The sequence below is a fragment of the Salminus brasiliensis genome, chromosome 1 (genome assembly GCF_030463535.1).
Source record: "Salminus brasiliensis chromosome 1, fSalBra1.hap2, whole genome shotgun sequence".
NCBI lineage: Eukaryota > Metazoa > Chordata > Actinopteri > Characiformes > Bryconidae > Salminus > Salminus brasiliensis.
Genome location: NC_132878.1, coordinates 8,265,266 through 8,286,748, shown reverse-complemented (window position 1 = coordinate 8,286,748; position 21,483 = coordinate 8,265,266). Strand labels below are relative to the sequence as shown.

General features: G+C 42.4%; 2 protein-coding genes and 1 pseudogene across 2 annotated transcripts in view; 2 read left to right on the top strand and 1 right to left on the bottom strand.

Annotated features, from left to right (window-relative positions):
• Positions 1–4,464, top strand: part of tek (TEK tyrosine kinase, endothelial) — a 39,190-nt gene extending 34,726 nt beyond the window's left edge. Inside the window, exons 15-23 of the mRNA XM_072697142.1 lie at positions 292–502; positions 618–728; positions 806–996; positions 1,098–1,211; positions 1,346–1,416; positions 1,537–1,577; positions 1,714–1,810; positions 2,908–3,007; positions 3,903–4,464. Coding sequence (XP_072553243.1) covers positions 292–502; positions 618–728; positions 806–996; positions 1,098–1,211; positions 1,346–1,416; positions 1,537–1,577; positions 1,714–1,810; positions 2,908–3,007; positions 3,903–3,977 — 1,011 coding nt within the window. The 3' untranslated portion in view covers positions 3,978–4,464. The remainder of the gene's footprint in view (positions 1–291; positions 503–617; positions 729–805; positions 997–1,097; positions 1,212–1,345; positions 1,417–1,536; positions 1,578–1,713; positions 1,811–2,907; positions 3,008–3,902) is intronic.
• Positions 3,474–3,613, top strand: LOC140538231 (U1 spliceosomal RNA; annotated as a pseudogene).
• A 6,987-nt stretch (positions 4,465–11,451) lies between the features above and the next one.
• Positions 11,452–21,483, bottom strand: part of LOC140534942 (MOB kinase activator 3B) — a 51,702-nt gene continuing 41,670 nt past the window's right edge. Inside the window, exons 3-4 of the mRNA XM_072656583.1 lie at positions 18,102–18,304; positions 11,452–13,373 (exon numbers count right to left, since the gene is read on the bottom strand). Coding sequence (XP_072512684.1) covers positions 13,344–13,373; positions 18,102–18,304 — 233 coding nt within the window. The 3' untranslated portion in view covers positions 11,452–13,343. The remainder of the gene's footprint in view (positions 13,374–18,101; positions 18,305–21,483) is intronic.

The following is a 21,483-nucleotide window of genomic DNA, read 5'->3' as shown; positions in this document are numbered from 1 at the left end:
CTGATTTCTTATTTTTACATATTATTTTACAATTTATATAAAGAATTATTTTAAAAAATATTTTAAAATTATATATATATATATATATATATACATATTTTTCTTATTTATATAAATATAGTTTTAAAAGAAATAAAACTATATATAATAATTTAAAACAGAGTTTATTTAGAAATGGTATAAAGACTATTGTAGTAATTAACAACATAAAAAGGAAAAATATTAAAATAAGTTTTACTTCATTTGAAACCATTACATTAAATCACCATCCTGGTGCTTGTTATTTCTCAGAGAGAGGAGCCTGTGGTCCAGTTTAACTCTGGCTCTCTGACCATGCCTAAAAAACCCCGGACCTCCACACAGTCCGTAGCGTATCCCACGCTGGAGTGGAGCGACATCAAGTTCCAGGACGTGATCGGAGAAGGAAACTTCGGCCAGGTGCTGAAAGCTCGTATCAAAAAGGACGGCCTGAGGATGGACGCTGCCATTAAGAGGATGAAAGGTCAGTGTTTGGTGGCCAGTTGTCTCTCATATACAGTGTCTTTACGGGACGGCTGGTTATGAGGACATTAGATTTATAAAGTTAAGGAATGATTGAGGGTTTTCCTGTCTTTTAGAGTATGCCTCTAAGGATGATCACCGAGACTTTGCCGGAGAGTTGGAGGTGCTATGTAAACTGGGTCATCACCCAAATATCATCAACCTGCTGGGGGCCTGCGAACACAGAGGTTCGAAGCTCAAAATGTACCAAGACAAATGACTACAAGACAAATTGCTGAATGCTAATTCCACGATTGCTCCTCAGGTTATTTGTATCTGGCCATTGAATATGCTCCCCATGGCAACCTGCTGGACTTCCTGAGGAAGAGCCGGGTGCTGGAGACTGACCCCGCTTTCGCCATAGCCAACAGTACGGCCTCCACGCTCTCCTCCCAGCAGCTGCTCCACTTTGCTGCAGATGTGGCTCGAGGAATGGATTACCTGAGCCAGAAACAGGTGAGCGCTCCTGGGATTTCTGTAGAGCAGCGGCTGCATCCGTATTTTCATGCTTCCGTCTCGTCTGCTGGGAAAAGGGCTGAAATATGGCTGTGTTGTAGTTCATTCACAGAGATTTAGCAGCCAGAAACATCCTGGTGGGGGAGAACTTTGTAGCAAAGATCGCAGATTTCGGCCTGTCGCGAGGGCAGGAGGTGTACGTGAAGAAGACAATGGTAATTCACATCTGAGAACACATTCAGGCTCTGGTGTAATAGCCAACGGCAAGCCTGTGATAATGAGCACCAATCGTATGAACATTGCATGTGATTGTATGCAAATTGCTTGACCTTGACCTTTGTGTCTACAGGGCCGTTTACCTGTGCGATGGATGGCCATAGAGTCTCTGAACTACAGTGTGTATACAACCAACAGTGACGTGTAAGAGAGTCTCCAGCTTCAGCGATTGTGGTCATGAGCAAGTGTTATTGGTTTGGTTGTCAGACGGTGAAGTCTCAGTCTCTCTCTCTCTCTCTCTCTCTCTCTCTCTCTTTCTCTCAGATGGTCATATGGAGTACTTCTCTGGGAGGTGGTGAGTTTAGGTATATTCACACTGTGAGCTTTTTCAAATGGAAAGTGATCTCTCACAGGCCTTAGAGTTCAGTCGTAGAGCAGATTTCCATCATTTTTATCTGAATGATATTAATTATATTTTTCGGTTCATGCTCTGGTTTGCAGGTGGGACGCCATACTGTGGCATGACCTGTGCCGAACTCTATGAAAAACTGCCCCAGGGCTACCGCCTGGAGAAACCTCTCAACTGTGACGACGAAGTGTAAGTTTGTGTGTATTTGTGTGTCTCGGAGAGAAGCGAACGGGGAATTCCACAGATTTGTCTTAATTTCTGCAAAATTAAATGGAAACTTGCCAAGTCAGAGTTGTTCACAGTGGTGGTGAAGAGTTCAGACCCTGGGATGCCTCTCAGACAGGCCCTAAAGGCTAAGATTTTGTCCTGAAAAGAAATGTGTATTCATCCACCAGTTGGACAAAAGTATTGGGACACCTGCTCCTTCATTGTTTCTTCTGAAATCAAGGCTATTAAAAAAGAATTTATCCTGGTTTTGTTGAAGTAACTATCTCTACTGTCCAGCAGGGAAGAATTCTTCTTCTTTCTGCTAGATTATGGAAGAGCACTGCTGTGAGGATTTGATTGCATTTAGCGGTAGGAGGTCATAATGTTGGATGATCACCACCACACCTCATCCCCTCTCCAACTCGCCAGCTCCTCCCAAAAATACTGGATGGAGCACATCCATCCTTCTAGAGAACACAGTCTCACTGCTCCACAGCTCAATGCTGGGGGGCGGCTTTATACCCGTCTAGCCCACGCCTGGCATTAGGGATGGTGCCACAAGGTTAATGTTTGTTTATCTGCTCCAGAGAGTCCTATTTTATCTGCAGTAGTCCTCTACACGGACTAGACAAGCTGTGTGTGTATGTGCATTTGCACATCTGTGTCAACATTGGGTGCAATTAAAGCAGTTAAATGCATTCATCATTAGAAGGGGTGTCCACAAACATTTGACATTTGCTTTACATGCACAGTATTAAATATTGGACTCCTAATGATCAGTGGTACCTTCAGAGTCTAAGAAAACAGAATCTAGGGCCTGTAATCTGGTGAGGTTTTTCTGCTTGCTGAATATCCTGTAGTGCATCCACAGAGATTTAGCGGCCCAGTGGGGGAGAAATTTTGTGGTCAGTTAACTGTTTCACTCCCAACCTCTCTGAATGACTCTGGCTGAGGCCTAAATAACCTAAATCTGAGGAATTCTGCTTTAACCTTTTAATAAATGATTTTCAACTGTGTCAACTGTGTGCAGTGTGAATGATTTTATTCTCTCTCTCTCTTTTCTCTTTTTCTCTCTGTAGCTTTGAGCTGATGAGGCAGTGCTGGAGAGAGAAGCCCTATGAAAGACCCTCATTCGCTCAGATCCTGGTGGCCCTCAATCGCATGCTGGAGGAGAGAAAGGTAAAGAGAAAGGAGAGACATGGTAGAACACAGTCGAATACTTTTGCATTTACATTGAAGGCATTTAGCAGACCATCGTATCCAGAGCGGCTTACAAAAGGGCCTTCACAGTTTACTCAGTTTAAAAAATATCCTCAGTTTTAAAAAGACAAAACGATACCTCAAAAAGATACCTCCAGCTAGATGCTGCCAGCTGCAGAAGGCTGGATGAACGTAATTCTGTACATTCGTCTTACTGCTCTCGTTCAGCCAACAAGAGAATTCCTTCAGTCCGAAAACTGCTTTTGTGCCCAAAGTTAACTTCTTCAGTTTCGTACTGGAGCTACGAGGCTAATGTAGGAAACAAGAAGTGGAAGATTGTAGCTTAGCCTCTTAGCATTGAGCAAACTGCATAGCTAAATCCTCACACTCTCACCCAAACTACATCAAGGTTGTTCATAAATTAGAAATAGGCTTTTTTGTTATTTAATAAACCTGGCAGGGGTGACACCATGATCACAAAGGTGGTTCACCCAGGCCGAGGCTCAGCCATTGCGAAATTCCCACATGCAGGAATCTCGGCTGCATAAATAATGCAGTGGGGGACTGCGTTCGCACTCTCCCCTCTTATTTTGGGGCAGTGGTGGCTCAGCGGATAGAGCACTGTTATCTGCAAACTGCCACTATTGGGTCCTTGAGCAAGGCCCTTCACCCTCTCTGCTCCCAAGGTGCCACAGCCATGGCTGCCCACCTCTCCGGGCACGTGTGCTCACTTTCAGCATATGTGTCCCATATGTGGACTAATGTGGGGTCTTTTTTATTATTATTTGTTTTATTATTGCTTACTGCATTTTAAACTGACACTGAAACTGACCGATAACACACATATATCCCCTCTCCCTGTCTCCCCCCTCAGACGTATGTGAACACCACGCTGTATGAGAAATTCACCTACGCAGGCATCGACTGCTCTGCTGAGGAGGCCGGCTGATCCCCGGCCCGGAGAAGAGAAGGGCATCGTGCTGCTGCTGCGCTCCTGAGTGGTGGCCATGTATTATAAGGGTATCAAAGTTTATGTAATCCTTTGATCAGGATTCACGGACTACAATTCTTTTGCACACATTGTGTATTCCAGTTGTATGATTACTATCAGCGTCATATCAGATCATACTGTATGCCAGTGTACAGTGTCTTGTTTGTTTGGTGTGAATACGTCTGTAAAAAGGCTCGCGAGAAATGTGACATTGCTGTGCAGCTGGGTCGAGTGGAAAGGCTTGTGGGTGAGTGTTTCGAGAGCTGAAGCCAAAGACTGTAGATGTATATTACAAATCCTAAGCTGGAGATGGCAGCATTTTTTTGTTCTGTGTTGAAAGACTGGGCTTTGGAGAGCTACTGTAAATGGCACGTTGTGCAAACATGTTGGAAAACTTTACTCTGATGGATTTTAAGGGACCAATAAACTTGTTATTGTGAAATAATTTCATGTGGGCGCGGATTGTGAGTTGTGAAATCTCAGCACTGCCAGCTCAGTCGAGTAACGGGGTAAATTATTGAATCCAGACTTTCGGATGAATGTGTGGAAAAAGGAGAGAGCAACATCCCTACAGTGCACGCCCAATCAGTGGCCACTTTATTAGAAACCCCTAAATAGAAATTGCCTGTGGCCACCCCTGAATTGTGCTTCCACCCACTGGCCAATTTATTAGAAACACTTAAATTGTCTGTGGCCACTTTATTAGAAACACCTACCTGGTACTTCCACCCTCTGGCCACTTTATTAGAAACACCTGAATTGTGCTTCCACTCACTGGCCACTTTATTAGAAACAACTAAATTGAATGCACTCTGTGGCCACTTTATTAGAAACACCTAAGTTGAATGCACTCTCTGGCCACTTTATTAGAAACCCCTAAATAGAACTTTGTCTGTGGCCACTTTGTTGGAAACCCCTGAATTGTGCTTCCACCCACTGGTCAATTTATTAGAAACACTTAAACTGTACCTTGTCTGTGGCCACTTTATTAGAAACACCTACCTGGTACTTCCACCCTCTGGCCACTTTATTAGAAACACAGAAATTGTGCTTCCACTCACTGGCCACTTTATTAAAAACATCTACTGTGCTTCCAGTTTGTGGCCACTTTATTAGAAAATCCTAAACTGAATGCACTCTGTGGTCACTTTATTAGAAACATCTGAATTGTACTTTATCTGAGGCCACTTTATTAGAAACACGTACCTTGTACTTCCATTCGCTGGCTACTTTATTAGAAACATCTGAATTGTACTTCTAGTCTGTGACCACAATCCCTGGAGCTGTGCAGCACACACACTAGCGCCAGTGCCACTGTGCAGCTGTGCTTAAATCACTATTTGGCTTCTAAAGAACAAAGCACTGTTCTGCAGTGCCTGCAAAACATCCCCTTCAGTCCTCTACATTTAGCTCCAAGTAATGAAATTACACAGAAGCCCCCCGCCCTCATTCCCAGAAGATTCAGGTCCCACTTCAGCAGAGCAATAAATGTTTGCATACCATTCCCTATTTAATCACCAGAAATGTTGCTGGCAATACATGCTTTTCTTTCTTGTAACTAAAGAAGCAATTGGAAATACATACCGGTAATCCTGAAATTCTTTTTAATGATTTGGAAAAAGCTATTAGCAAAGCATGCTGGTAGCACTGAAACTCCAGAAAAGTTACTGGGAAATACATTCTGAAAACACTGGGGCTCTTTTCACTGACTCTAAAAAGGCCTCTGGCAATACATACTGGTAACATTGAGACTTTGTTTATTGACTCCAGAAAAGCTACTGGCAATACACACTGGTAACACTGAGGCTATAATTGACTCTAAAAGAAGTACTAGTAAACAGACTCTGAAAAGGCCTCTGGTAATACATACTGGGAACACTGAGGCTCTTTTACTGACTCAGAAAGAGATACCTGTAATACATACTGGTAACACTGATGCTCTTTTTAATGACTCAGAAAGAGCTACCTGTAATACATACTGGGAACACTGAGGTTCTTTTTAATGACCCAGAAAGAGCTACCTGTAATACATACTGGTAACACTGAGCCTCTTTTCACTGACTCAGAAGGAGCTACCTATAATACATACTGGTAACACTGAGGCTCTTTTCACTGACTCAGAAGGAGCTACCTGTAATACATACTGGGAACACTGAGTCTCTTTTCACTGACTCAAAAAGAGCTACCTGTAATACATACTGGTAACACTGAGGCTCTTTTCAATGACTCAGAAAGCGCTACCTGTAATACATACTGGGAACACTGAGGCTCTTTTTAATGATTCAGAAAGAGCTACCTGTAATACATACTGGTAACATTGAGGTTCTTTTTAATGACTCAGAAAGAGATACCTGTAATACATACTGGTAACACTGATGCTCTTTTTAATGACTCAGAAAGAGCTACCTGTAATACATACTGGTAACACTGAGTTAAAGTTCACCCGTGTCTAATAATTGTTAGACTGCAGTGATAAAATTATGCCTCAATCATACAGTAGGTTTATTTTTACAGCGTTTTAATGGTCTTGGGTGTAAACCGATGGGACAATGTCACCACATCACTCTTAGCTTTCTTTATTTATACTTAGCAGTTACAGCTTTAGATAGAAGTATCAGATAACTGCATATTTACATTGACTGGAGGCTCATTTAAAATGACATGCAAATATTATGAATTATAGCAAAATGAAGCCTATGATTTTTAATAGACGACACTATAAATTGCGCAACCTGTGAATCTAGCTCAATCCTGCTTAATAAGCACCTTTAATCAAAGGCCAAGTCATAGGCCTTTGTCTAGTACTCAATTACAGTGTTATGTTGGTCAAATATTAATAAATCTATTGTCACTGTCGTGCAAAAACCTTCTCTCTTTTGCAGCTTTTCACTTTTCTAAAAAGTCTTTATCTGACTGCTGAATCTAGTTATTTTTTTACACTGATGAATGGACCAATAGAAATGCTCCAAAATGCCTCGGCAAGTCTTTTTACATCGACTTCCACTGAAAGTTAAGAAGTTTTTTTTTCTTCTCCTGTTAAGTTTTGGAGATACAAGGTTTTTACAAGACTGGCGATGTATTAATAGCAACAGTTTCTTGTCTGTCACCTCATGGTGTAGGCGGTAGGACTTTATGCAGAGCCTATATTACGTAATGCAAGGCCCTTTACAAAAAGGACCATTATGAAAGTGTGAGGTGGAGGCTGGCTCTTGTCTTGTGCAGGTCACAGGCTTAAGAGTCTATATACCGCCCCCTGTCTTCAGACTCAAAATGACCTGAAGACAATCTCTGTAACCTGGTGATGTGCAGCTTCCATGGAAGCTTTCTCTAATATTGGGGTCACTGTGGGAAAAGTTGAGGGGGGGGGGGGGGGCTTTCTCTGCTGTTAAACATAATGGCTAAAGACGACACAAGGGTTAATGTCCATCTGAATAATTCATACAGGTTGACAGGTTTAGTCAACAGAGTAATTAAAGAAGGGTAAGTCATCAGCCTTTTGCCATCTATTTTAAACAAACTGACATGCGTGACATCCTGCATTTGTCCATTGCAGCCATAACCTACCAACATAGCTTCCATAGGTAACTATTGGCAAAAGCCTGGTGAGCTTCTGGAGCAGCTCAGAGAAGCATAGGTCCTTTTTGGAGTCTTGGTTCCTCTCAGTGGTTCTTCTCCATGCTTAGAGGCTAAACCTGGATTTCTACAAAGCAGCTTTGGAATATCTATTATGCAAATACATTTAAACAGTCATACACTACTGTTTATGTCCAAATATTTGTGGACACCCCTTCTAATGAATGCATTTATCTACTTTAGGTTGCACCCAGTACTGACACAGAAATGGACAGTAAATACTGCCAATAGAACAGGACTCTCTGGAGCAGATAAACATGAACCAATTGGCACCATGCTGCCTAATGCCAGACGTGGGCTAGAGGGGGGTATGAAGCCCCCCAGCTTGGAGCTGTGGAGCAGTGGAACTGTGTTCTCTGGAATGATAGATTGTGCTCCATGCAGTACTTTTGGGATGAGTTTTGTGAGACGATGATAAGGTGGGGTGGTGATCATCTTCAACATCCTGACCTCATTAACGCTCTTGTTACTAAATGCAATCAGATCTTCACCTTCACCTCACCTTCTTCCCTGAACAGTAGAGACAGCTACTCCAACAAAATCAGAATCAACTCTTTTAATAACATTGATTTCAGAAGAAACTGCGAAAGAGCAGGTGTCCCAATATTTTTGTCTATATAGTGTATGACAGCTTGGCATGATCTACCAACATATCCTTACAGCAAGTCACCTGGTAGTAACAGCAAAGGATCTCAGCTGAAGGAGCTTCATCTAGTCCAAACCGTCCATTGCATATATGGTCCATCCATGAACTTCCATCATCTTGTACAGTAACTCAGGATTACTCATACCTAACTATTTAAGCTGTAGTTGAAGCATCCAGTCAAAAGCATTCTTCATGGCACTGTCATGCAGGGCTCAGCCTGAGCCATCTCACTCCGAGCCATGATCACACACACCTCGTAGACACGGAAGGCGGCGAAGGCTGTTGTTAGAAGGCATGAAGCACCCAGGATGTACCACCAGTTGAAGAAGCCAAAGGAGACGCCTTTGACGATGCAGTAGAGACCAAAACACACCAGGGCGATTGTGGACAGGATCTGCACACACACCGGAGGCCCGGAGGATACTGTTTTCTCCCCCATTGCTGGGTTAGTGTGGAGGGGCCCACTCAGGTTTGTGGGTTCTAGCTGGAGCGATGAAAAGACTTCCACTCACAGCATCTCTGTGAAGCTGAAACCATGGAAGAATCCGTGAGACTTTAGAACAATATTGGTCCCATTCTTGGCTCTCGTGGTTCCTCTTGAGATGTCCAGACAATTTAACCCTGGGTTTGGTTCCTCCAAACAAAGTTAAGCCTGAGAGTTAGTACAATTCTTGGTCCTGCTGATTCTTCTAGAGCTGTCCAAACAATATTAACCCAGAATTGGTACAATTATTGGTTCTCTTGGTTCTTCTAAGGATGTTCAGACAATTTTAACCCTGAGGTGGCCTAATTCTTGGTTATCTTGGTTCCTCCAGACAATGTCTGCCTGAGAGTTGGTACAATTCTTGGTTTTCTTGGTTCCTCTCGAGATGTCCAGACAATTGTACTCTGGGTTGGTAAAAGTTGTGGTTCTCTTGGTTCCTCCAAACAAAGTTAAGCCTGAGAGTTGGTACAATTCTTGGTTCTCCTGATTCTTCTAGAGCTGTCCAGACAATGTTAACCCAGAGAGTTGGAAAAAGTCTTGGTTCGTTTGGTTCCTCTAAAGATGTCCAGACAATATTAACCCAAATTGGTCCTATTCTTGGTTCTCTTGGTTTCTCCAATGTTAAGCATGAGAGATGGTACAATTCTTGGTTCTCTTGGTTCCTCTAGAGATGTCCAGACAATGTCAACCCAGAAGGCTCATACAATTCTTGGTTCTCCTAATTCTTCTCGATATGTCTGGACAATGTAAACCCACAGAGTTGGTACAAATCTTGCTGTTTTCCTGCGTTCCATTAGACAGTTCTGTGCAACACTGACTTAGAAAATGAAGCTCTGCTCTAAAGAACACAGTGTCTTTTATACAGCTCAAAGCTTACCCACATTACAGCACAAAACCCTTCTGTAGATAAATCTATGGTCTAATCTTACTCTGACGCGGAGTAGAGGTCATCTTAGATACCCTACAAGGCATTACAGCCAGGCTGATCTTTTAAAAGTAATATACTCTTGTGTTAGCTACTTGTTCTGATCCACAACTAACAAGCAATCAGCGAGAGTGTTTCTGATAAAGAGCTTAAAGGAGAGAGCGGAGGTTCTGCAAGAGATGTAAGCTAGAAGCTAGCAAGCTCCTCTCTACTGCCCAGGAAAGAAAGCTTTCTACTAGATTTTGGAGACAAGGACAAGGTAAGCAAGGTCAGGATGTTGGATGATCACCACCCCACCTCATCCCCAACCACTCCCCAACTCATTCCAAAAGTACCGGATGGAGCACCATCATCCATCATTCCAGAGAACACAGTTCCACTGCTCCACAGCTCAATTCTGGGGGCTTTATTCCCCTCTTGCCCATGCCTGGCATTAGACATGCTGCCCATAGGCTCATGTTGATCTGTCCTATTCTATTGACAGTAGCTAGACAAGCTGTGTGTGTTTGTGTGCATTTGCACATGTGTCAGCAATAGGTGACAATTTGCAGGAGCTGAAGGCATTCATTAGAAGGGGTGTCCACAAACATTTGGTCGTATAGTGTAAGTAAGCTGGTAACAAACTTTTGGTCAAATCAAACCCTCTGATTATTATATATATTTTGAATATTATAGATATTTTGAACTGCTCCAAATGTAACAACCACTTACAGTACATTTTTAGGTTTGCTAAGAGTCATTTTAAGGGATTCATTGTAGAAGTTGGTGAATTTGGCCTTAAAGATTATCCAGTGCAGGAACAACAGAGTTTTCAGACTTGCATTCCTCACTCCTTTGACTAGAAGTTGGTGGACTCAACCCGTTTGCTTTATTTTTTATGCAATTGCTGAATAATAGCCTTAGGAATAGGGTATTATAAAGATCACAGTTTAAAGGGCTACCTCAGTGAATATAATTACATACACCAAACCTAATGTTTACAAAGTTAACTCAGAGAGTTGGTACAATTCTTGGTTTTCTTGGTACCTCTAGACAATGTTTAGCCTGAGAGTTGGTACAATTCTAGGTTCTCTTGGTTCCTCCAGACTTTGGTCCCACTTATACCACCATAACATATCATTTGAGGACTCCACAAGACCTCAGAAGGTGTCCTGTGGTATCTGGCACCAAGACGTTAGCAGCAGATTCTTTACCTCTTGCCGCCGGTTCACAGCTTGTCCTTCCTTGGAGAACTTCTGGTAGGTGCTATCCACAGAAAACCCCCACAGGAGATGTTCTGACCCAGTTGTCTTGCCTTTACAGTTTGGCTTTTGTCAAAGAGTCTCAGATTCTTAGTCTTGCCCATTTGTCCTGCATTTTTCAACACCATCATCACCTTCAAGAATTGATTGTTCACTTGCTGCCTAATATGCAGATCCCACCTCTTGATAGATGAAGACACTGCAGATGAAGATAATCCATGTTTTTCACTCTATCTGTTGTGGTGTTAATGTTATGGCTGATTGGTGCAAGCTGGCTGTCCAAGAAACCCTATAGAATCGAACATGTTGCAATTTCAGATTTGAAGCTAAGTGACTTTTTGGTTAGTTTTATACCGTCAGCATTCTTCAGAAGCGCAGATGAAACTTGTGAGGACATCAGGACTGCTACAAACAGGCGTTTGTGACATTAGGGAGGGTTAGACTTTCAGTACAATGCTTTAGCATTTGCGTAATCCCACAAATCAGGACAGGCTGCAGCGGAATAAACCCGAAATCCTCTTTATTGCTTCAGTTGTGGAATTCACATGGACAGAAGCACATGTTTAAACCAAACGCAAGAGACTGACAACGCAAGAAAAGAAGAAGATGAACTCAATGGTTAAGGAGAAACAGGAAGATTTCAATGGTGATTGGATGGTGGATTTCAGCTGTTCCAAGCAATGGGTCACAACTGTGCTGATTCAGGGACTGGAAAGTGGAGCAGATCTTCGCATGAGCCTAAGATCTAAGTGAGGGAGTGGTTTCGAACAGCCAGTACAAATGATGTCACCCTCTGTTAATCACAGTTGTGCACATAGACTCAGACATGACCATTAAACTACTGCATTATAAAATGCCAAACAATCAACTGCAGAGAAACTGTAAGCCAACTGTAAAGTGTATGGGTTATGGAAGAGTGTCTAATTAGGGTTGGGCGGTATATCAGTAACAGTGTATATCACAGTATCTCAAAATTACAACAAATTAAATTCTGTGTCTATCTAGTACACGTTCATTCATGTGCATTTAAGAGAGCCACAGGATAAGCAGCTCCTTGGTGATGTCAAGCTCTAAAACAGGTGGGAAAATCAAGCCCATTTTAATGCGACAAAATGAAAGGGAAAGCAAGCAAACCTGGATGAGCCCGTCTACTAAATGTGTCCGAACACAGTCACAAACACTTCTAAGAGCATTCCCTCGACTCTGCGCTCTCAGATATGAGGCTTTATCCTCTAATCAGGTGGGATTTGAGCCTCAGTTAGCTGGAACACGGCCTGTGCTGTGGGGTTTCGCCTGCAAGCTAACTTATCTAAGCCTAGATAGTCGGCTACGAGTCCAAACACAGCAGAACCGGTCTCTCATCTGAACCGGTCTCTCATCTGCAAACTGAACTCGCTTTTCAAAAACACATATCTGCGCTAATTGCACAGCTTAGTAATTGCTTTCTCAGTATTAATGTAATATTTTGAGATGGTATGAATAGAGTGAATACCGCCCAACCATATTTCTAATACCCAAAAGGTTTGTAGTTTGAACTTATTAACCCTGCTTTTCTCCCAGCATTTGCTTTGATGAAGAAAAAAGTACAATAACCATAATCAGAGCCTGATCCTAGAACCGAATGATCCACTGTAAAATCACCCATTATGATTATAATCATCTCTACAGACTAAATTACAGCAAATTCAATCGCATGTATGGTCGTAAAGCCCACAGACACATTCCACTTCACGTTTAGAAGTTTTAGATTAAGGGTAAAACAGTATTTGGCAGCCTCCAAACACCACAAATTCATCAACCATTATGGATAAGCACACATACACCATTACTGTCCAAACTTTGTGTGAAAAGTGTGGGTTAAATCATTTATCCACAACATAATTTCAGTAAAATAAGGAATTAAAGATGAGTCCTTAGACAATAAGTAGCCTAAACATGTTATTTCAGACAAAATATAACTATCCCCACTCATTATATTGCATAGTAACTGATTTCGTTCTCTAATAGTGCAGATCTTCGAACTCTTGGGCCGTTTTTCTGGTTCTGGTCGCCACCTTGTGGACTAGTTCAGTTACCACAATATGTGTGTGCGACCATTTACCAGCAGATGGTGCTGTTAATCTTTGTGAGCGTGCTCCAGGAGTCGTTTCAGTGAAGAGGCGGGTGGTCAGGCGGGTGCTCGCACTACTTCTGCACATCCTCTCATTACGTCAGACTTCAGTCAGCAGGTTTCCAACACACTGTTCAACTCAACGCTAATGCCCATGGGTTTCGCAGTCCTTTCTGCTGCTGCCTGGATCTCCACACATCCGCCTGCAACCAACTGGATTTAATTCTCCAGAGAGAAGTCCCTCAGCTCCATTAGTGTCCCACGTGGGCCGAGCCAGCGCGTCCATTAATGGCACATCCGTGATGTCATCTCTTTCTAGAAGCCCAAAAGAAAGACGGGCGTTAGTGAGAAGTACAAGCGCATGTTTGTATCACTCTTAATAGTATGAGTTCATTGAGGAGGACCTCTTAAAATGCTTTGAGGAATCTTAAAGAAACCTTTTTCTTCTAAACACCTTTATTTGAATGTTCCTCAAAGCACCTTAAGAGGTTCCTCCACAGTTTCAAACTGAAGAAGCTCTAAAAGTTCCTAAAGGAGCTTTTTTAACGTTTACATACAAAATAAATAAAGGTGCTTCAAAATAAGAGATGGCAGCAATCGCACAGAAGTGTGTAACAGTGTACTGTAATTATTACTGTAATAAAAGTTACAGTATTGTATTTTATTACTGTAATAACAGTGTACTGTCATTATTATTGTAATAACAGTTACAGTAGTATATATTTTACTGTAATAACTGTTATAGTACTGTATTTTATTACTGTAATAACAGTGCACTGTAATTATTACTGTAATAACCATTACAGTACTGTATTTTATTACTGTAATAATAGTGTACTGTAATTATTACTGTAATAACAGTTACAGTACTATATATTTTACTGTAATAACAGTTACAGTACTGTATTTGATTTTACTGTAATAACAGTTACAGTACTTTATATATATTTTATACTGCAATAACAATAGTGTAATTTTTACTGTAATAACAGTTACAGTATTTTATTATTTTAACTGTAATATCAGAGTTCTGTAATTATTACTGTAATAACAGTTACATTACTATATTTTTACTGTAATAACAGTTACAGTACTATTTATCTTTTACTGTAATATCGTTACAGTACTGTATTTTTACTGTAGTAACAGTGCTGTAATTAATACTGTAGTTACAGTTACAGTACTGTGATCATTACAGTGCTGTGACTATTACTGTAGTAACAGTTACAGTACAGTGATCATCACTGTAATAATAGTTACAGGACTGTGATTATTACTGTAATACAAATCACAGTATTTTATAGGTGCTGTGAGTAAATGTACAGTATCCATACTGTGAAATGTACCACAGCAACCTACTAGCTAACTGCTGCCATCCAGTTCCTGTACGTCACCGTGTTTTTCTACAGTGCAGCTTCCAGAGAAGAGCTTTACGCTTCACGCAGAAGCTGCAGAAAGAAGCAGGCCTACTTTTTAAAAATGCCCGGAGCTAACACCACTCTTCAGAGACACTTCCTGTTTCATCATTAGCTCGTACTTAAACAAGGAGGCCTACATGATGAGTAGCACTGTGTGGTAGCGAGAACTAAGTCCTCGGTTCATCTAAAGTTCAGCTTTTGAGATCTTAAAGGGATCTGTGTCATCGTGTAAATGTGCCGCCGCTGCTGCCCTTTAAATGCAGGCTGCATGGGAGCATGTTTAGGCTTAAGCTACTTCAAGGAGAAGACAAATGCAACCTGGCACTCCAGCAAGAAACTGTGCCCAACCTAGCGAGGGTTATGATTACCCTCTCAAGGTCACACACACACACACACTCTACCCTTCCCACTGAGCACTGCCACATTTCCGGCCAATAGAATAGGACTCTCTGAAGCAGATAAACATGAACCTATTGGGACCATGCTGCCTAATGCCAGGCGTAGGTTAGAGGGGTATGAAGCCCCCCTCCAAATTGTGCAGCCGATGTTCTCTGGAATGACGGATGGTGCTCCATCCAGTACTTTTGGGATGAGTTGGGGTGGAGATAATCCAACATAATCCTGACCTTACTAACACTCTTGTCGCTGCATGCAATCAAACCCTCACAGCAATGCTCCTGCAAACTCTAGTAGAAAGCCTTCCCTGCTGGACAGTAGAGACAGCTACTCCATCAAAAGCAGAATAAACTCTTGAATAATACCCTTGATTTCAGAAGAAACAATAAATGAGCAGGTGTCCCAATACTTTTGTCATTTTATTGTATTGTTTTAAAAAAAGAAACTTGCAGAGAGTTTCTCGTGTTCGTAAATAATAAAGAACTGTCCCTTTTTTGTCCCAACTGAAAAATGCCTATGCTGAAGCTGACGTTCAAGGACTTCAAGGATAAATAAATAAACTCGCGTAAAACCATAACTTCTGACTGTGACCTAAAACACACAGTGCAGCTTTTCATCTGCCTCTGGTGGTGACGCTGGGCCGGGCCTGTGTGACCTCACTGGGCCTGCAGTTCTGGCTGTTTTCAGAGCTGCTGCGTGGCTGTGGCTGGGCTGTACGCTCTCCTTCTGCTCGGTCATGAGGAGAGCGTATGATGAAAGGGCAGAAAGCTGTCTTTGTTCCTGCTGCTCTGGTTAATGGGCCCGCTGTCCTGTGTCCCGTCTGTGTCCGGCCTCCAACGGCTCGTTAGGAGGATGTCACCAGCCTTAGACTGGGGTGCTGCGTCAATGACTTCCATTCTCATTGGCTGCCCTGTATTGAGCCTCATTCAAAAACCAGTTCAGGCTACACTGCTGCAGGCTGGCAAAAGTATTGGGACACCTGCTCAAGCCACTTGTATTGACTTCCATTGAAAGTTTACATGGGTTTTTCCTTCTCCTGTAAAGACGACATTTTGGAGACATGAGGTTCACACACACACACACTATATTGACAAAAGTATTTGGACACCTGTTAATTTCATACACCTGTTTAATCTCTACTGTCCAGATATCTGAGATATCGGAGCTTTGCGGTGAGAATTGGATTGCGTTCATGACAGGAGCGTTAGTGAGGTCAGGGTGAGGTCTGTTTTCTCTCTCTCTCAGTTTCACATGAGAGGCCCAGATCCAACTGTTCCATCCCGGTACTGCCTGACCTGAATCTCTACTACCCTGCTGCCCGCTGTCCTGCTCTGGGCCCATCCTCACCTCCCCTCACCGGTGCATGATTATACTTCTGACTGTTTACCGGCATGTACTCTCACTCACGTTTTCATCTTGTTAGGCTTGACACCACATTTACCATTTTTTCTATATTCAGTTTTGTTTTATTGTTGTTTTTATTGCTGTTTTGATTTTTATTATGATCCGGCGTCAACCTGAGGAGGATGGGTTCCCCCTTTTAAGTCCTGGTTCCTCTCAAAGTTTCTTCCTCTCGACCCGAGGGAGTTTTTCCTTGCCACTGTTGCCGCTAGCTTGCTCTAAAGAGGCTCGGACCCGGATCTCTGTAAAGCTGCTTTGTGACAACATTCATTGTAAAAAGCCTATAGAAAGAAATTTTGATTGATTGATTGATCCACCTCATCCTCATCTCAACTCTCCATTTCATTCCAAAAATATTGGATCAAATGTCCAGATGTTTAAATATATTACAAAGGTTTTCATAAGGTTCTGCTGGTATAATAAATCCTCGACCTGCGCAGTTTGTAAATTTAACATTACTCGTTCAAGTGTTAGATGTGATCTCACAAGAGGGCAGCGCTAAGGCTGAGCCAGACCACACTGATTGTGTGCTGGTTGCTCTTTACCCTACTGAGGCCCTGAGCCCCTCTCCCAGTGAGCGTTTAATCTGCTTTCAGCCTTGACTCATACAATCCAAACCCACCCTCTAAACACGACAAACAGCCGACTAGCAGATCACCTCTGACTACTGGCAGTACTTTTCTACAGAGACTAGACAAGCTGTGTGTGTGTGTGCATTTGCACATCTGTGTAATTTGCAATGGTGTAGCTGAATGTATTCATTATAAGGTGTGTCCACAAACATTTGGACACGTAGTGTATCTTAACTGAGCATTAGAATTAGAGCAACTGCTTAGCAACCACCTAGCAACACCCTAACAATCACCTGAAATACCAATGCAACCATTTAGCAACACCATAGTAAATATGAGGAGAGATAAAGAGCCTGGGATACCATATCAACTACCTAGCAACTCTATAGCAACCGCCTGGAATACTACAGGAACTGCCTTGTAATCACCTTTAAACCACTTAGAAATTTCATAGCAACCACCAAGCAACACCATGGCACCCATCTAGCAAACTCTCAGTAACACCATAACAGCTACCTACAGCACCATAGCAACTACCTAGCAACTTCACAGAAGCCACCTAGAAACATAACAGCATTCGCCTAGGAACCTCACAGCAACAACCAGGGATGCTACAGAGACAGCCTTGCAATAACCTAGCAACCACTAAGCAACTCCATGGCAACTACCTAGCAACACTAAAGCACCCAGCTAGTCAACACTTAGCAACAGCATAACAACTACCTTGGATTCCATATGAAACATCTAGCGACAGCACAGCAATCACCATATCAATCACCTAGCAACACCATGGTAACCACCTAGCAAATGCCAGGAAATGGAAACCACTATAGGAACAGCCTTGCAAATACCTTTAGACCAATAAGCAACTTCACAGCATTCACCTAGGAACCTCATGGCAAGCAACTGGGATACTACAGAGACAGCCTTGCAATCACCTAGCAACCACTAAGCAACTCCATAGCAACTACCTAGCAACACTAAAGCACCCAGCTAGTCAACACTTAGCAAGAGCATAACAACACCCTTGGATTCCATAGGAACCATCTAGCAACAGCACAGCAACCACCATATCAATCACCTAGCAACACCATAGTAACCACCTAGCAGCTGCCTGGAAATGGAAACCTCTTAGGCTGCACAGCCTTTCTACATTTCCTTCAGCAAATGCACCGTTCTAGTGGCTGTTATTGCCTTAGTTCACTAGCTGGTGCGTGTATGTGTGTATGTAGGGGTGTCCCAGGGTAAATACCCACCAGTGGCTCCAGCTCTTTGCGGTCTATGAGGTTGAGCTCGGTGCAGAAGTAGTAAAAATGCTTGTAGCAGGTGTTCACATGAGCCTCGGCACCCATCACGATGATGCGGTCGAAGTGGTGGATGTAGACGTGCACAAAGACCCGGAAGAGTCGACACAGGATTTTCTTGCAGATCTGAATGAAGTTTTTAGGGAAGGGGATTCCTGAAAGAGAGAGAGGGGGGGGGGGGGGTATAATTAGTGCACCAGATGTTATAGATATCTGAATTTTGGAAACCTATGCAATATTTATTCAATTTAATTATTAAATCAAATAAAATAAAATAAATAAATAAAAATCAGATGCACGTTTTCTTCCCTCTGGTGGATTTCTGATGCACTGCATACACCAGAAAAAATGATAAATTAGATTTCAAATTAAAAGGCAATTAATCAAATGTTTGTTCATGTTTTCATTGGTTTTATCGGCTTGAAGCAATATATTACAAATGCATTACACAGAATACAGAATTACAAAATAAAAGTCATTTATGCAAACTTTTATTACATTTATTTGTTTGAATAATTGATCAGAAAGTCAAATAAACCCTCCAGTTTTAAAGAATCTGAATTCCCTCCCACTCATTTAATGGTTCAGGCTTTAGAGGGTTATAATATATCCAATATAATGCAAAACTGATTTTTTTAAGCCAGTCCAGGCTCTGATATTCACCAGTCATTCTCACTGCTTTTAGTAAAAACAGACCTTGGTACCTAACAGCTGACTCATTAAGAGCTCGACAATTATCCAGTGACTCAAACCGGGTGTGATAGAGCGCAGAAAGCGCTAAACACAGTGCAGTAACCCCCCGAGGACTGGAACTAGAGTTGCCTGGGCTTGACCATTTGCAGGTGGACCTGGGCTGGGCCCAACTGGTACCTTTGCAGTTAATGCCAGACTGCTGAAAAACAGGATACCCTGCTCTGAGTCTACATGACCCACACACACACACACACCCAAAAGGAAATGTCTTCTATAACTGGTGCCACTGAACAAAAAAAGAAGGGGTGACACGTAACATGCCAGAGCTGACTCTGCGATTCTACAAAAAAGCTTGGCAAAGACGAGCTTTTAACATAGAGACGTGTTATTGTAATGAAATGTGGATTTTAATACTAAATAAAAAGCTGTTTCGCCAGATTATGCTTCCCTACTTGCTTACTGCACTGTGATTTCATCGTTTCATAGCTCTGAAACGTTCCTCAACCGGTACATGCTGTTCTTTTAAAGAAATATCAGGATTTATAGCCATCTATTTAAGTCAGAGTTGGTATTAGTATCGGTACTTGGTATCACCAGATACTTGAAAATCTGGTATCGGTATCAGAAAGGAAAAAGTGGTATCGGTGCATCCCTAGTTAGCATGAGGAATGTGCCAATTCTACAACAAAGCTCGGCAAAGACCCGAAGTTCAAATTTTAAAGGGTGGGGGGGGGGGGGGGGGGCATGGGTGTCTGCCAGTGTAAGGATGGTTTGGCTGGGAGTCTTCCAGCCTCAAGTAGGCCTATGGCATTGAGTGGGTGGGAGGGTGGGGGGAGGTTGAGGACATCTAAAATCATCAAATCAACTACAGTCAAATGAAACTGTCTTTTTGAACATATTTAAACACACACACAGATCAGCCATAACATTAGTACCAACATGTTGTTGGAAAACATGAATCTACAGTGGCGACTGTCAAGGGGTGGATATGTTGATGTTGATGTCAAACAGGCAAGCTAAAGAATCGAAGACATTTTGACAAGATCCTAATTGCAATGGCTAGACATCAGGCAGGTCTTGTGAGTTTCTTCTAGTATGCAGTGGTCAAGGCCTACCAAAAGTGCTCCAAGAAAGGACAACCCAAGACTCATCGATGCTCATGAAGGCCTCAGCTCACAACTTACAGGCCTAAAAGGAGGTGCTGCTAACGCCTTGGTGCCAGATACCACAAGACACCTTCATAGGTCTAGTGGAGTCCATGCCTTGATTGGTCAGATCTGCTGGGGGGGCTCCTCAATATTCTAATGTTCTGGCTGATTGGTGTATATTTGAACAATATTAAAAGATGAGGCCTTCAGAAAGAAGGCTGTAGATGCAGGTGAGTCTGGGAAGGGGTTTTAAAAAGATCTCAGAACAGTTAGAAATCAGCCGCAGCCACAGAACTGCCAACATGGCCAGGTCAGACTGTCTTAGCTCTCCAAGTTCAGCTGAAGAGCAGATCATAAGATGAGTAAAGAAGTCTCCAACAGTCCTAATGTCTAAAATGTCCTCATGAGACCTACAGGTAGCTCCTACCACAGCTGAAGAGACACCCATTTAGAAATCTGAAAGCATTTTCTAGATCTCAAACAAAGGACATGTCCAGGAAAAGAGGACATCTGGTCATCCTGTGTAAGCATGTGTGTGGGGGGTGTGTGTGCTGGGGAGCAGGGGTATATGTGTTAGCATTAGTGTTGCACTGATTTCGATACTGTATCGGTATCGCCGCCGATACTGGCACTTGGCAGTGGTTGGTGTGGCGCAACAGATAACACCACTACCTGCCACTGAGCTTCCACATCATGTGGGAGACTGGGGTTCGGTTCCCAGTCTGGGTGACTATGCTGCGCTACAACAATAAGAGTCCTTGGGCAAGACTCCTAACACTACATTGGCCCACCTCTGTAATACGAGTATCCTTGTAAGTCACTCTGGATGAGAGCGTCAGCTAAATGCAGATAATGTAATGTAATGTACTTACACACAGTATCGGTATCGGCTTTAGAGACCATCAATACTGAAGCTTACTGACGCTGTACTTTTTTTTAACATAGAAAATTTTGGTTTGCAAACTTTATGAAACCAAACGTCTAAACAACCAGTAAACAGCCAGTCTTAAATAGTTATCACCATTAAACAGACATTTCATGCAACTTTTGGCTCTTTTTGTGGTGTTTTTGGTTCTAAAACCAGGCGTTGAGTTTAAGCAGCTTGTTTTGTGTGAAGGCCACACACTGAAGTTTAGTAGCTTTTAACTTGGAGGCGTGTTCTAGTAATGAAATGTGGATTTTAAACACTAAATAAAAGCTGATTGGTCAAGTTTAGCCAGATTATGCTTCCCTAATTGCTTACTGCACTGTGACGATTTTCATCGTTTCATAGCTCTGAAACTTTCCTCAACCGGTACATGCTGTTTTTCTTAAGAGGTATCAGGATTTATAGCCATGTATCGGGTATTTAAATCAGAGTTGGTATCAGTATCTGTACTCGGTATCGGCAGATACTTAAAAATCTGGTATCGGTATCGGTGGTATCGGTGCATCCCTAGTTAGCATGAGGAATGTGCAGTGTGTGGGGGAATTCCCGCGTGGGTAGCGCTCAT